Source organism: Eucalyptus grandis, chromosome 1 (genome assembly GCF_016545825.1).
Source record: "Eucalyptus grandis isolate ANBG69807.140 chromosome 1, ASM1654582v1, whole genome shotgun sequence".
Taxonomy (NCBI): Eukaryota; Viridiplantae; Streptophyta; class Magnoliopsida; order Myrtales; family Myrtaceae; genus Eucalyptus; species Eucalyptus grandis.
Genome location: NC_052612.1, coordinates 41,513,750 through 41,525,101, shown reverse-complemented (window position 1 = coordinate 41,525,101; position 11,352 = coordinate 41,513,750). Strand labels below are relative to the sequence as shown.

General features: G+C 41.7%; 2 protein-coding genes across 2 annotated transcripts; one reads left to right on the top strand and one right to left on the bottom strand.

Moving 5' to 3' along the window:
* Nucleotides 1–4,920: 4,920 nt before the first annotated feature.
* LOC104443677 (50S ribosomal protein 5, chloroplastic) lies at nucleotides 4,921–6,301 on the top strand. The gene is made up of 2 exons (XM_010057187.3): nucleotides 4,921–5,192; nucleotides 5,717–6,301. Exons 1-2 carry the CDS (start codon nucleotides 5,099–5,101, stop codon nucleotides 6,055–6,057), a joined length of 435 nt encoding a protein of 144 aa, XP_010055489.2. The 5' UTR covers nucleotides 4,921–5,098; the 3' UTR covers nucleotides 6,058–6,301.
* Nucleotides 6,302–7,332: 1,031 nt separating this feature from the next.
* LOC104443668 (E3 ubiquitin-protein ligase At4g11680) lies at nucleotides 7,333–10,082 on the bottom strand. The gene is made up of 4 exons (XM_010057177.3): nucleotides 9,809–10,082; nucleotides 8,786–8,905; nucleotides 8,157–8,454; nucleotides 7,333–7,730 (listed from the first exon to the last, which is right to left on the bottom strand). The coding sequence occupies exons 1-4, from the start codon at nucleotides 9,913–9,915 to the stop codon at nucleotides 7,569–7,571; spliced, it is 687 nt and encodes a 228-aa protein (XP_010055479.1). The 5' UTR covers nucleotides 9,916–10,082; the 3' UTR covers nucleotides 7,333–7,568.
* Nucleotides 10,083–11,352: the final 1,270 nt, after the last annotated feature.

Below are 11,352 nucleotides of genomic sequence, written 5' to 3'. Positions count from 1 at the left end.
TAATCAAAAAGGACACCGAATACAAGATCAAGCATTGATAAGACAAAAATTGTGAATCAATTTGAGTATTTTGTATTAATTATAATTTATAAGTCATTATCATAACGTTCATAGGTGGTATCATCGGGACATAAGAATGAGATCTCCATCTAGATCATATCTCTGACTAATAAGAAAAAGTTAACGGCCTCCATCATCGGCCATCGGGCGTTCGCTTGTGTTGCGATGGTGACCACCTTCGGTGCTATTGATGGCGCCATTGACCACCGTGGTTCCGCGAGGGAGTAGAACGAAAGGACGAGCCTTTGATTGAAGGGTTCTGCTAGAAATGTGGGCCCTCGGATTAAATCCATTAAGTCAGAGCCGTCCATCCATTATTTTAATGTTTTGAGTGGGTAACCGGTTCGCCAATGGCTTGGGGAGAAATATTAAAATAGAAAGAATTATGTCAAAAGTTTTAAAACTTGAATTAAATTTTAAGACTTTCAAAAAGTGCAATCAAGTTTTAAAACTTAATACGAAAGTGAAATCGAGCTCTAAAACTTTCAAAAGTACAATTGAGTTCTAAAAGTTATCAAATTGATCTAATCAAGTCCGTCCATTAATTGTAACTTTTAAAAATCTAAGGACTTGATTGCAGTTTCATGATTACACTTTTCGAAAGTTTTAACACTTAATTATAATTTCTTAACAGATTTTAGGATTTTATTGTATTTTTGAAATTTTTAGAACTTAATTGTATTTTTTGACAAGTTTTAGAACTCCAATGCACTTATCCCAAATAGAACCATACGATGTCCTAGTAATTTTTTTTTCTACTAAAGAAAAACACTTGTATGATGTGGTAAAGAAAAAGAAAAGAAAGTCCAATAGTGTGGCAACCTAACTCGGTCGTAGTAGAATAACTTAGTTTTTGTGGTAAATATGTTACTAATGAGGTGAAAACCCAACATGCTTTTTAGTATTTATTGCACTAGTGGACATTGGGAAAAATAAAATTATCTTCTTTAATGAACCACTAAACATTTTTTTTCTAAAGTTTGACTCATTCTCGTTCAATCACCACATTTTTCTTTTTCATTAATAGATGTTTTGATATTGACGAACTCCTACTTTTCTACTTTATTAAATGTTAAGAAAAAGGTTGATAATGATATACTAATGTCTTACTTTAATAATAAAAAGACATGTGAGACAAGAGTCTAGAGAAGGATTTACAACATACCCACCTCGTGGGAACTTGGGAATGCCAATGATCACGTGCTACTTCAGGTCCAACAACAATAGGCAAGAAGAGAGCGCAGCGCAAGGAGTTTGAAAACTTTCGTTCTTCAAATGAAACAATTGTCTTTCGACTAATTCGAGTTTTATTATTTTCCAATATAAAGAAAGAAATTAATTCACGAGATTACCCGATCTTCTATTTTTTTCCCTCTCATTTTTTACCAAGTCCCACTTTACTTCGGATCCTCCCCATCTTCTCCTAAGAGTCCTTTTTTTAAAAAAATTAATGTCACGACTAATTTGGAATCTGAAATATCTTATAAAAAGCGTAACAACAAGTGTCGGTGTTAATCACATTAGTCCACCTACAATGCACGTAAGTGGTGGTAAGAAAATTGGATGGGACAGTGATATTTAATTTAAGATGTGGGTAGTCAAATAAAAATGCAAAGTTATAAATTTTTTAATGTCCTGACAAATTGGAATCTAAAATATCTTATGAAAGACATAACAACAAATGTCGGTGTTAATCAAATCAATCTACCTACAAGGTACACAGCTGGTAGTAAGAAAATTGGCTGGGATGGTGACGCTTAGTTTCAAATGCGAGTAGTCAAATAAAGACGCAAAGTAAAAAAAAGTAAAATCCCCTCCCCTTTTTTACGAGGTCCCACATTACTTTGGATCCTCCTTGTCTTCTCCTAAGGGTCATGTTTTAAGCTTTTTTTTTTTTTTAAATGCCACAACATATTGAAAAAGCCCTTGGGAAGATTTGAAACATCCTATGAAGAACCTAACGACAAGTGTCGGTGTTAATAAAACCGGTTTACCTATTGAGCATGTGGCTTGGAGATAAGAGAACTGGACGGGATAATGACATTTAGTTTCAAGTACGAATAGTCGATAAAGAGGCAAAGTAGAAATCTTTTTTCCCCCTCCCCTTTTTTACCATGTCCCACATTACTTTGGATCCTTCCCGTCTTAATCTAAGAGTCGTTTTTAAAAGATTTTTTAACACCACAGGTCTTGTAAAAGCTTTCCAAAGGATTCAAAAACATCCTTCAAAAATCATAACAACAAGTGTCGGTGTTAATCAAATCGGTCTACCTACTGGGCACGTGACCCCAGTGGTAAGAGAACCGGGTGTAATAGAGACGTTTACTCTCATGTGTGGGTAATTGATTGCCGTAAAAAGACAGAATAAAATCTAAAATATATATATCAGTCTCGTAAACTTTAGCCAAAAAGGAAAAAACAAAAAACTGTCTCACTGAAAAAGAATGAAATTCCGCATGTAAGACCAAAGATCTTGAATGAAAGGATATTTTGGTGTCTGAACCGTGCTCAATTATGACTGGCAGCGACCGTCCCTGTAGTTTTCAAAATTTATAGGCAGGGGGTGGCAGGAGAAGGGTGTTGACTTTTGGTGCGTTGCTGCCCAGAGGAGGTCGGGAGGGGAGGTACAGGGTTAGGGCCAGAGTCAAGGCCTAGTAAACAGTTGTCCCACGACGTGTCGCGTCCCTATTGGCCGGTCACCCTCCCTGTGTCAGCCTCAAAGTTTGACTGCGCTTTGCGTGCGCGCGCCCGCTTCGCCCTTTCTATCTAAACCGGCTGGGAATTGGGAGGCAACCCCGCCCGACCCCCCGCTACTTCATGCTTACGCCCGCATCTCGTCACCGATTCTCCATCCCTCTGTTTTTTACTCTCCCTCTCTCTCTGTTTTTTTTTTTTTTTTTACTTGTTTATTTTCTCTTTGCCCACCAATTTATTAATCCTCTACTTGAAAAATAGAGCCTTTTTTTTTTAAATAATTTTTTTAATTGAGAAAGACATCCACAATAAATTCATTGCCACCACGATACTAATTTGAGCATAGTCAGGATCATTATAATCGCAACATAGATGAATCTACGTTATAGATGAGCAAAAGGTTTTCATGAAGCTAAGGAACGACGGTGGATTCAACCTGTAATTAGAGAGCTTTAAACTAATTGAGATTAAGTCCTACATTGCTATACGAACCATAATATTAGGCTCCGTTGAGGGCGGAAATTGAACACTAGCGGCGATGCTCCATTGCCTTGGCCTCTTTGTGAATTGTAAGGGAGTTAGGGAGTGAACTGTTTTTCCATGTTCAACGTTGGAGTCAAATTAGTGCACTTGTTTTGTCTTGGCTCCATGGAGAGGACACAACTTCACTAGTTAATCACGTGTACTAGACGGGTCAATCACTAGTATCGCATTAAGTTATATTTTATATTGTATTTGGTTGCTATCTAAGAGAGGATAAGTTCGGATATAATAAAAACACGACATGTATGAATATGTCTTATGTAGATGTAAGATAAGTGTGGATATAATTTTCTTATATTCGTAGTATTATTATAAGTTACTTCAAGGAAAGACCTCACGCTCTCCTTCTCTTTTGCGGTCATGGTTCTTTTTGTTGAAGGTTCATGGCTTTTCAATAATTCTCTTGTTTTATGAAAGTGGTGAGAGAGTCGAGGCACAACGCTCTTTGAAATTGCAGAGGTTAATGATTGTCTCCGTTTATGCAAATTTGGTGTCTTTAATAATAAACTACGAGAGATACTTACCATTTCTAGTTTAGTGATGAATCACGAGAAAGGGTTGATAACACTTGTCATTTGAGCATCTGCAGCCAATAGACACGGGTTGATTCGGTGCGAATCCGCAAGATTCTTCGCATTTCAATTCTAGGCCTACATTATTATCTTTTCAATCAGCTCCGTTGGGAGGCAAAAAAATCTAAACGGTGGAAGAGGGGCAAATGATATCTGCTAATTACACCGGGTCAGCCTAGAAGTGACACGGAAGTTGTTGCTGCTTTCCATCATGGAATCGTAGTAGCATAATTTTTCATGGTTTTTGTAGGGTCCCCTTTAGCAGCGCTTGCTCCTCCTTTGGCATGGTTTACTGTAGTTCTCATTTGCTCCCGATCTGACATGGTAAACTATAGCAGTTTCGTAATCTAGCAGCTTTAGTCAAGCTAGTTATATAATGCAGTTCTTATTGCTGGGGTCCAATCTGGCAAATTGTCTCTGGCAGTCTAAGTGCTATATGAGGATAGCGACAGTGCGTTGCTTAACTTTATATTCGATTGTACCAGGAAAGCAAAAAAGTACTTTTGCTTTTTACTATTTCATCACGCAATTCGGAATTAGGTTCTGCTTGCTCGATTTGCTAAATCCCGTGAACAAAGTTTACGGAAAAAAGCAACATCTTTTTTCCTATTCATTTTTCTCCAGTTGAAAGCCTTTCTTACATCTTGATCTTACCCTTTTTTTGACAATTAGCAAACAAATTTTCTAAAGTATCCATTTGCACTAATATGTAGTTCCTAACAAATAATAAACATGATATAATATGAAAATACTCGGTTTTATTATTGCGATTCACCAAATAATTAGAAATTGAGACGATCAAATATAGTCTTAAGATTTTTCGAGTTGATAAAAAAATTCCGGTTTGTTTCAACTTAGGCAAACGCAAACGGTGCTTCGATTTTTTTGCGGTTTTCCGATCTTGGTCGGGTCGGCCTGCAAAGTGAGAGGACAAGGCCGAGGCCCCAGCTGATGGGCCCGAGCCCGAGCCCGAGCCCGAGCCCGAGAAAAAGCCCAAGCCCAACCTGCAGGAATCGGCCATCCTCCCCTACACGACATGTCCTATCCGTTCGCTGCGCTGTGGCCATCCCCGTTATCCACCAGGGTGAATCGGAATTCCGGCACAGACGCGAAGCTCTCTCTTCGGCTTTGCTTATCCCCAAAACACGACGACGCCCCGAGCGAGCGGGCATCCATCACTCGTCGATTCCTGCTGCGTGATATGTGAGAGAGAGAGCGAGGGGTAGAAAATGGCTCTGCTCTGCTGCTGCACTCCCGTCGTCGCTTTCTCTCCCTCTCCACTCTCGTCGTCGTCGTCGTCTCTGCTTCTCACTGTGAAACCAGGTACGAATTCTTTCGTGGGTCTTTGAGTTTTCCTCTCGTCTGGTCGCGCTGAATCTTGGGTTTCTCGTTGCGGGATGAGAGACGACGGAAAGACTCGACCTTAACGGTGTCGTAATGTGTTCAAGAGAAGTGGAATGAGGTGGAGAGCACAATGTTCTCGTGCCGCTTGAATCTTGGTTGCATTGAATCTTGGGTTTCTCGTTGGGGGATGAGAGACGACGGAAAGACTCGACCTTGATGGTGTTCTAATGTGTTCAAGAGAAGTGGCATGAGGTGGAGAGCATAATGTTTCTTGCGCGTTCGAATTTCTCTGTCGGGCTTTCCTTCATACACTTCATATCATAATCGTGAGGCGATTTCGTTTGGAGGAGTGGTGGTGTAATATGAGTAATTGCGTCCTAGTAGTCGTTTGAGGGTGTCTTGTCTTCAATCCTAATATGGATATGGATATGGAAGTAAGAAGCACGCCATTTCTTGGGGTTGTGTTTTCGCACTCTGTGACATCTTCTGAACTTGTGTTTCAGCTTCCAGGTTGCACATCAAACCAATCACACTGCCCCCAAGTTCTTTCTGTGCGATTAGTTATCCGAATGAAAGGAGGGGTTCGCTAATTGTGAGGGCTGATTCCAATGCTGGGCCAACCGATGGCGGTGAGGCTCCGTCTCCATCACAGAACAAGGAAGAGGCCGCGCCAGTTGACAAGCTGCCCTTGGAGTCGAAGCTGCAGGAGAAGGCGGAGCAGAAGTTGAGGATGAAATTGGCGAAGAAGATACGGCTCCGGAGGAAGCGGCTCGTTAGGAAGCGAAGGCTGAGGAAGAAGGGCCGATGGCCGCCTTCGAAGATGAAGAAATTGAAGAATGTCTGAGCTACATACCTCAAGATGCCTGGCAGGTTTTGTTCTGACATCCTCTTTTGAACTCGCCATTTTGGATGGAGATTTGTATTCATCAATCTGATACATGTTGATTTGACTGCTTCCTGTAAGGCAAAGATTTAGAGGTATATATTTTCATTGTTTGGGTTAGAATTCGGCCTCAAAGTTTGGGTGATTGGTGTTTGTCAACCTCCCTCCTGCTGGTTGGCGATCATGAGTTATTTGTGATCTTTAATTTCTGCCGGTTTGTGATGAGTCAAATCCTCTGATAGAATTTTGGTTTTGAAAGAGGTTCAAATGTTAACGACATCTTGGAATAATCAGTAAGTTCGCCCTTGCGACCAGATAGAATGAAACACGTATCGATCAAACTGGCATAGGGGAGCATGAATTTGCTAAATTACCTGAATGCAACAACCCAATGACTAGGAAACAATTATCGTCAATTGTAAATTGAGTTAGCTCTATCCCGTCTATACCATTGTTGAAATCCCATCTCTCTCTCTCTCTCTCTTCCTCTCCCCCCAATGATTCCACAACCAATGCTTTCTGGCCCTTCTTTACCCAATGGACCACCAACCTGCCGCTAAGAGTTGCAGAGAACCTCTTCACTACTCTACATTCAGTCTCACGTTTTAACTGGTAATTGCTTATACGCTGATAATTGAAGGGCCTGTTTTGTCACGAGAAACGCCACTTCTGATAGTCAATGCTCTAGTGTATGATGAATTTCTATGATTATGGTTGCCATTCGAATTTGCTCTAGGACTGGAAGTGTTCTGGGTGCATCTTCGCCCTGTCGTTTGTGCTTGATGCATACTGGAGCATCAGTTCTGGGGTGCCTGTCATTCCTTGAGGACACTAGTAAAGAGCCTGAGGTGCAAATTTCTATCACTTGTTCTTTTTTTGAAACTGCGAGTTCTCGCCCTCTATAACAGCTTTTTAAGCGACTCAGTTTGAGGCGATGAAAAATTAAAACGATGAAACTAGTCCGCTCTATCGTTTTATCATGCTCCATGTCATGAAACAAGAATCGATATGTTCTATCGTGCTCTGAATACTGCGGTCACAGGGTCGTAAACTCAATGCTCGATTTCAAGATCCAAGTGGAGGATTCGATGTCCTTAATTTCCAAGAGGTTGCTATCCAGGAAATTCTCAGACAATGACTTCATTTGGATCAGGCTGTTAGCATCATCATTTGGATATCGAGATCATACTATCACGAATCAATCAAGCGCATCTCAGAAAAGCACAGCATCGCAAATCAAGGCTGACATCAACTCTTACAAGAATTCTATTTACAAAATTTGGTGCCGAGCGTACATAAATAGCTACAAACAGGAATCGTTGTAAGAGAAAAACCCAATTCTATCTTTTTCATCTTCACTTCATTTGCCATCGGGGTCAGTGTATCAGCAAAGAGCATGACGAACTAAAATTCCCTCTCTCCCGTTCTAATCTGGAGCCATGCGGTCTCCTTCTTATGGTCTCAATGACTGTTCAGACGAGTGTGTCCCCCTTGAGAATGTTGAATTTGCAGAGAGGACAAGTCGCATTTATCAGGAGCCACTTGCTGATGCATGAGCAGTGGAAATGGTGATTGCACGGAAGGGTATAAAGCTCTGCCCCATCTACATATGAAGAAAGGCATATGCAGCATTCCTGCAAGTCACAATAGAAACCTTATAAGTTGGGGAAGCAGAGGATTTTGTGGGGCTACTACTAGTAATGAGATATCATAATCTGAGGAAAGTCACAAGGAGGACCATTTTTATTCGTATCGGCGAATCAATGTCCATGTGGACTTACCTTGGACTACATCTCATCTTCTGCTAGTCCGCAATTAAAAACCTCATTGAGATTCTTTTTGGAGCAACGGTAATCATTTGACATCACAAATTTGTAAAGATTATAAAACCATTTAAAAAATGGCAAAACTTTGGTTTATGCTTGAAAAACTATCTTCCATTAAATGCAACTTCCCCTTCTGTTGGACCTTGGACATCCGTTGGACTTTTGTAGAGCATGATTTAGGAAGATAAGCATAAGTACGTGAGAAGAAGGTGATCCAAAGATATGCTCACTTACTGAATCTTCCGAATGAAGAAAAAGTTCACCACTTGAACCATTGTTTCCCAATCCTGACCTCGCCCCAAGAACTTCTTCCATCCCAAGATTGTTGAACGTGCTAAGCACAGTAGCTGGGCGGTACCTATACTTAGGAAGACTCCTGATGGTATCTTCGGATGCCCCTTCAGTGCTTGCAACAGCATAGGCAATTGCCAAGATGGGAATGCAGCAAAAGAGAGCCAAGAAGACCACGAAAGCCATACCAATGCAGAAGATCACGAAGAAGACATCAAAAGCAAGAAAAACCACTGTCAACCTGCAATTAATTCCAGCAAGTAAACAAAATCAGGATTCACGTATGTTTGTTACACTTCATTAAACCACGGAAGAGAACAGAGACACAACAATTGTGCATGGCCATCACATAGTATAAAGCAGGAAGTAACTGCTGGTCATTCAAGACATACTGATGCCCCACTTTAAAATGATTTCCAAAGCAGGTTGGTTCCAAAAGCTCCCACAGTAACATGACTGTGGAAGAATGTAAAGCAATCAACTTATACATCACTGGGCACTAAGCAGAGAAAACCGTACTCCAATTCTGAAAGAAAGCGATTCAAGATGCACAGTAAAGAAAAGACACTCACCAGTAGAGACGTGGTGCATCTTGAAGAAGTGGTTGTCCACCCACAACAATCCAATAGAAACCAAACACCCACCATATCGACGATATTACTGTATTCAAGGATTCCAATCTTTTAATCATCCTGTAAAACATTGAAAAGGAACACAAGGAACTGCTTCAACAATCAGTACCTTTCTTATATCTACAAATATAGCTACTTTATAATCTGAATGATGCTTTAAAGGAATAACAAACAAAAATGAAGTAAAGAACTCAGCTCAGCCTTGAGCTATTAAATCTTCAACAACCACACTCGTCCTGATAACTAATATAAGCAAAGGACGCAACACAATGGCCTGTCCTAAAAATGTTTCTCCATTTGCTTGCTTCTTCAAAACTTCTAAAAAAGGCGCAAGAGTTTGAACATTACTAGGAGAAACTTGTTGGCATGAGCAGTAGATAGTCTCTCAAATTCCTAAAAACATTCTCCCCTCTCCTCAATCACTACCATAGGCGAACTAGAGCTTTGCTAACACATGTCAGATCCCAATTTGTCATCATCATTGAACTATTTCAATGATCCCAATTTGTCACATTGTTGCAGTTTGAGAATCTGGAGCAATCAAAATCATCTGAAAATACATTTCTTCGCAATTCCTGGTCAATTCATCAATGCCCGCTCATCTTTCCTTGTGAATAATCACACGTCCCTCAGCCAACTACTACCATCACCAACATAGATTGATTACCTCATAAAAGCTTGCTGATCGATCAAAATGACAACACAGTAACAACTAAAAAAGTCCTTACAACCCATAAAGCTTCAACATTTCAGCTCTTCCTCCCCGAACTAATGCCTAGTGATCGCACATCCTTAGCCAACTACTACCATCACCAACAGAGATTGATAACCTCATAAAAGCTCGCTGATAGATCAAAATGACACCACAGTAACGACATAAAGCTTCGATTTTTCAGCTCGGAACAGCAACATCATGGGCAATTCAGCAATGTAACATCTCAGAAGACACGAATTGAGGCTCACCTGCTGCGACTCGGCGACCGCGACAGCCCACTCCCGCCCACCAGCTCATCGTCCCCGTCCCCGTCCCTCCGCCGATACTCGGCGCACACGAACCCCACATGGAACATGCACTGCAGCGCGTACCCGCAGAGCCACAGCCTCAGGGGGTGGACGGCCTCTCCTTGAAGGCGGACAGGAGCACGACCACCGCGACCACCACGAAGGCCAGGTTCCACACGAAGTCGAGGACCACGATCGGCCTCGAGCACGCGGCGAGCCCCTCCCCGAACACGCTCGACGCCGCCTCCTCGACGTCGCCGCCGATCGGCCCCCCGCGCCGCCGCCGCCGCCGCCGCCGCCGCCGCCGCAGTCCCCGCAGTCCCCGAGGAGGAAGGAGCGGTGGCGGGTCCTGATCAGGCGAGCCAGGCGGGAGGGCGCCGCGGCGGGGGCGGCGTGGGGGCGGAGGAGGGGATCGCCGGCGCCGCCATGCAAGGGGTCTCCAGGGTCATCCATTTTCTGGGTCTTGGAGGGAAGAGGCAGGGGGAGAGGGGAAGGGAGGAAAGATGCGACCTTTGCCTGTGAATGAGTGTGGGCGATGGTGTCTTGTCTGCAAAGAGAGAGAGAGAAAGAGAGGGAGAGAGAGAGGGAGAGTTTAGGTGGTGGTGGTGGTTACTGGGTAGGGGAGGAGCTGGTGGAGGAGTGGTTTGGTTTGGACTGGGACTGGGACTGGTAATGGGAATGGGAGGGAGGGAGAGGAGGGTGGTGGTGGTGGTGGTGTGGTGGTGTGGTGGTGGGAGTCCCCTGTTTTGTCTGCCTGCGTTGATTGTTGTGTAGGGAAAGAAAACTGGGGAGGGGGAGGATGCCAAGCCCATCATTTTCCCTTTCCCCCTTCACCAATGGAAGGTTTTAGGGACAACCGAGCTGGATTGTATTTCGCGACAAATTTTAGGATTCGATTAGATTGCTTTCTTTAAAAGTTTGAAAATTTAATTGTTCTTTTGTGATCAATTTTTAACAATTTTTATCCGGAATTATTTAAAGGGAATGACACTGAAAGTCGTTTTCATTATTAAGCTGCTTATGATGTGTATATTGGGAAGTTCATCATTTATTATGAAATTCCATGGCTGTCCTCCTTTGTTTTTGTTTCCCATTTATTAAAACTTTGGTACTGTTTATGCCTTTTGGGTTGGGTAGATGGTGCACTCATTTGCCGTAAAGTTCTCTCCTTGGGAAATGCCCTCACCCTAAGATTCATGTTGGACAAGTTATCCTTGACTTTATTTAGGAATAAGTGCATTAAAATCTTAAATTTTATTATAATAGTGTGATTAATTATTTTTTTTAAAAATGCAATTAAATTTTAAAATTTATCACAAAAATTCAATTAAGACCTAAAATTTATCATACCGGATCCAATCAAATCCTTTGATGGATTTTGTTTAAAAAATAATTTATTCATTGATTGTATTTTTCGAAAATTTTGTAATCCGAGTGTACTTTTGTAATAAATTTTAAGAGTTAATTGTATTTTTTTTTAAGTTTTAGGATTTTATTAAATTTTC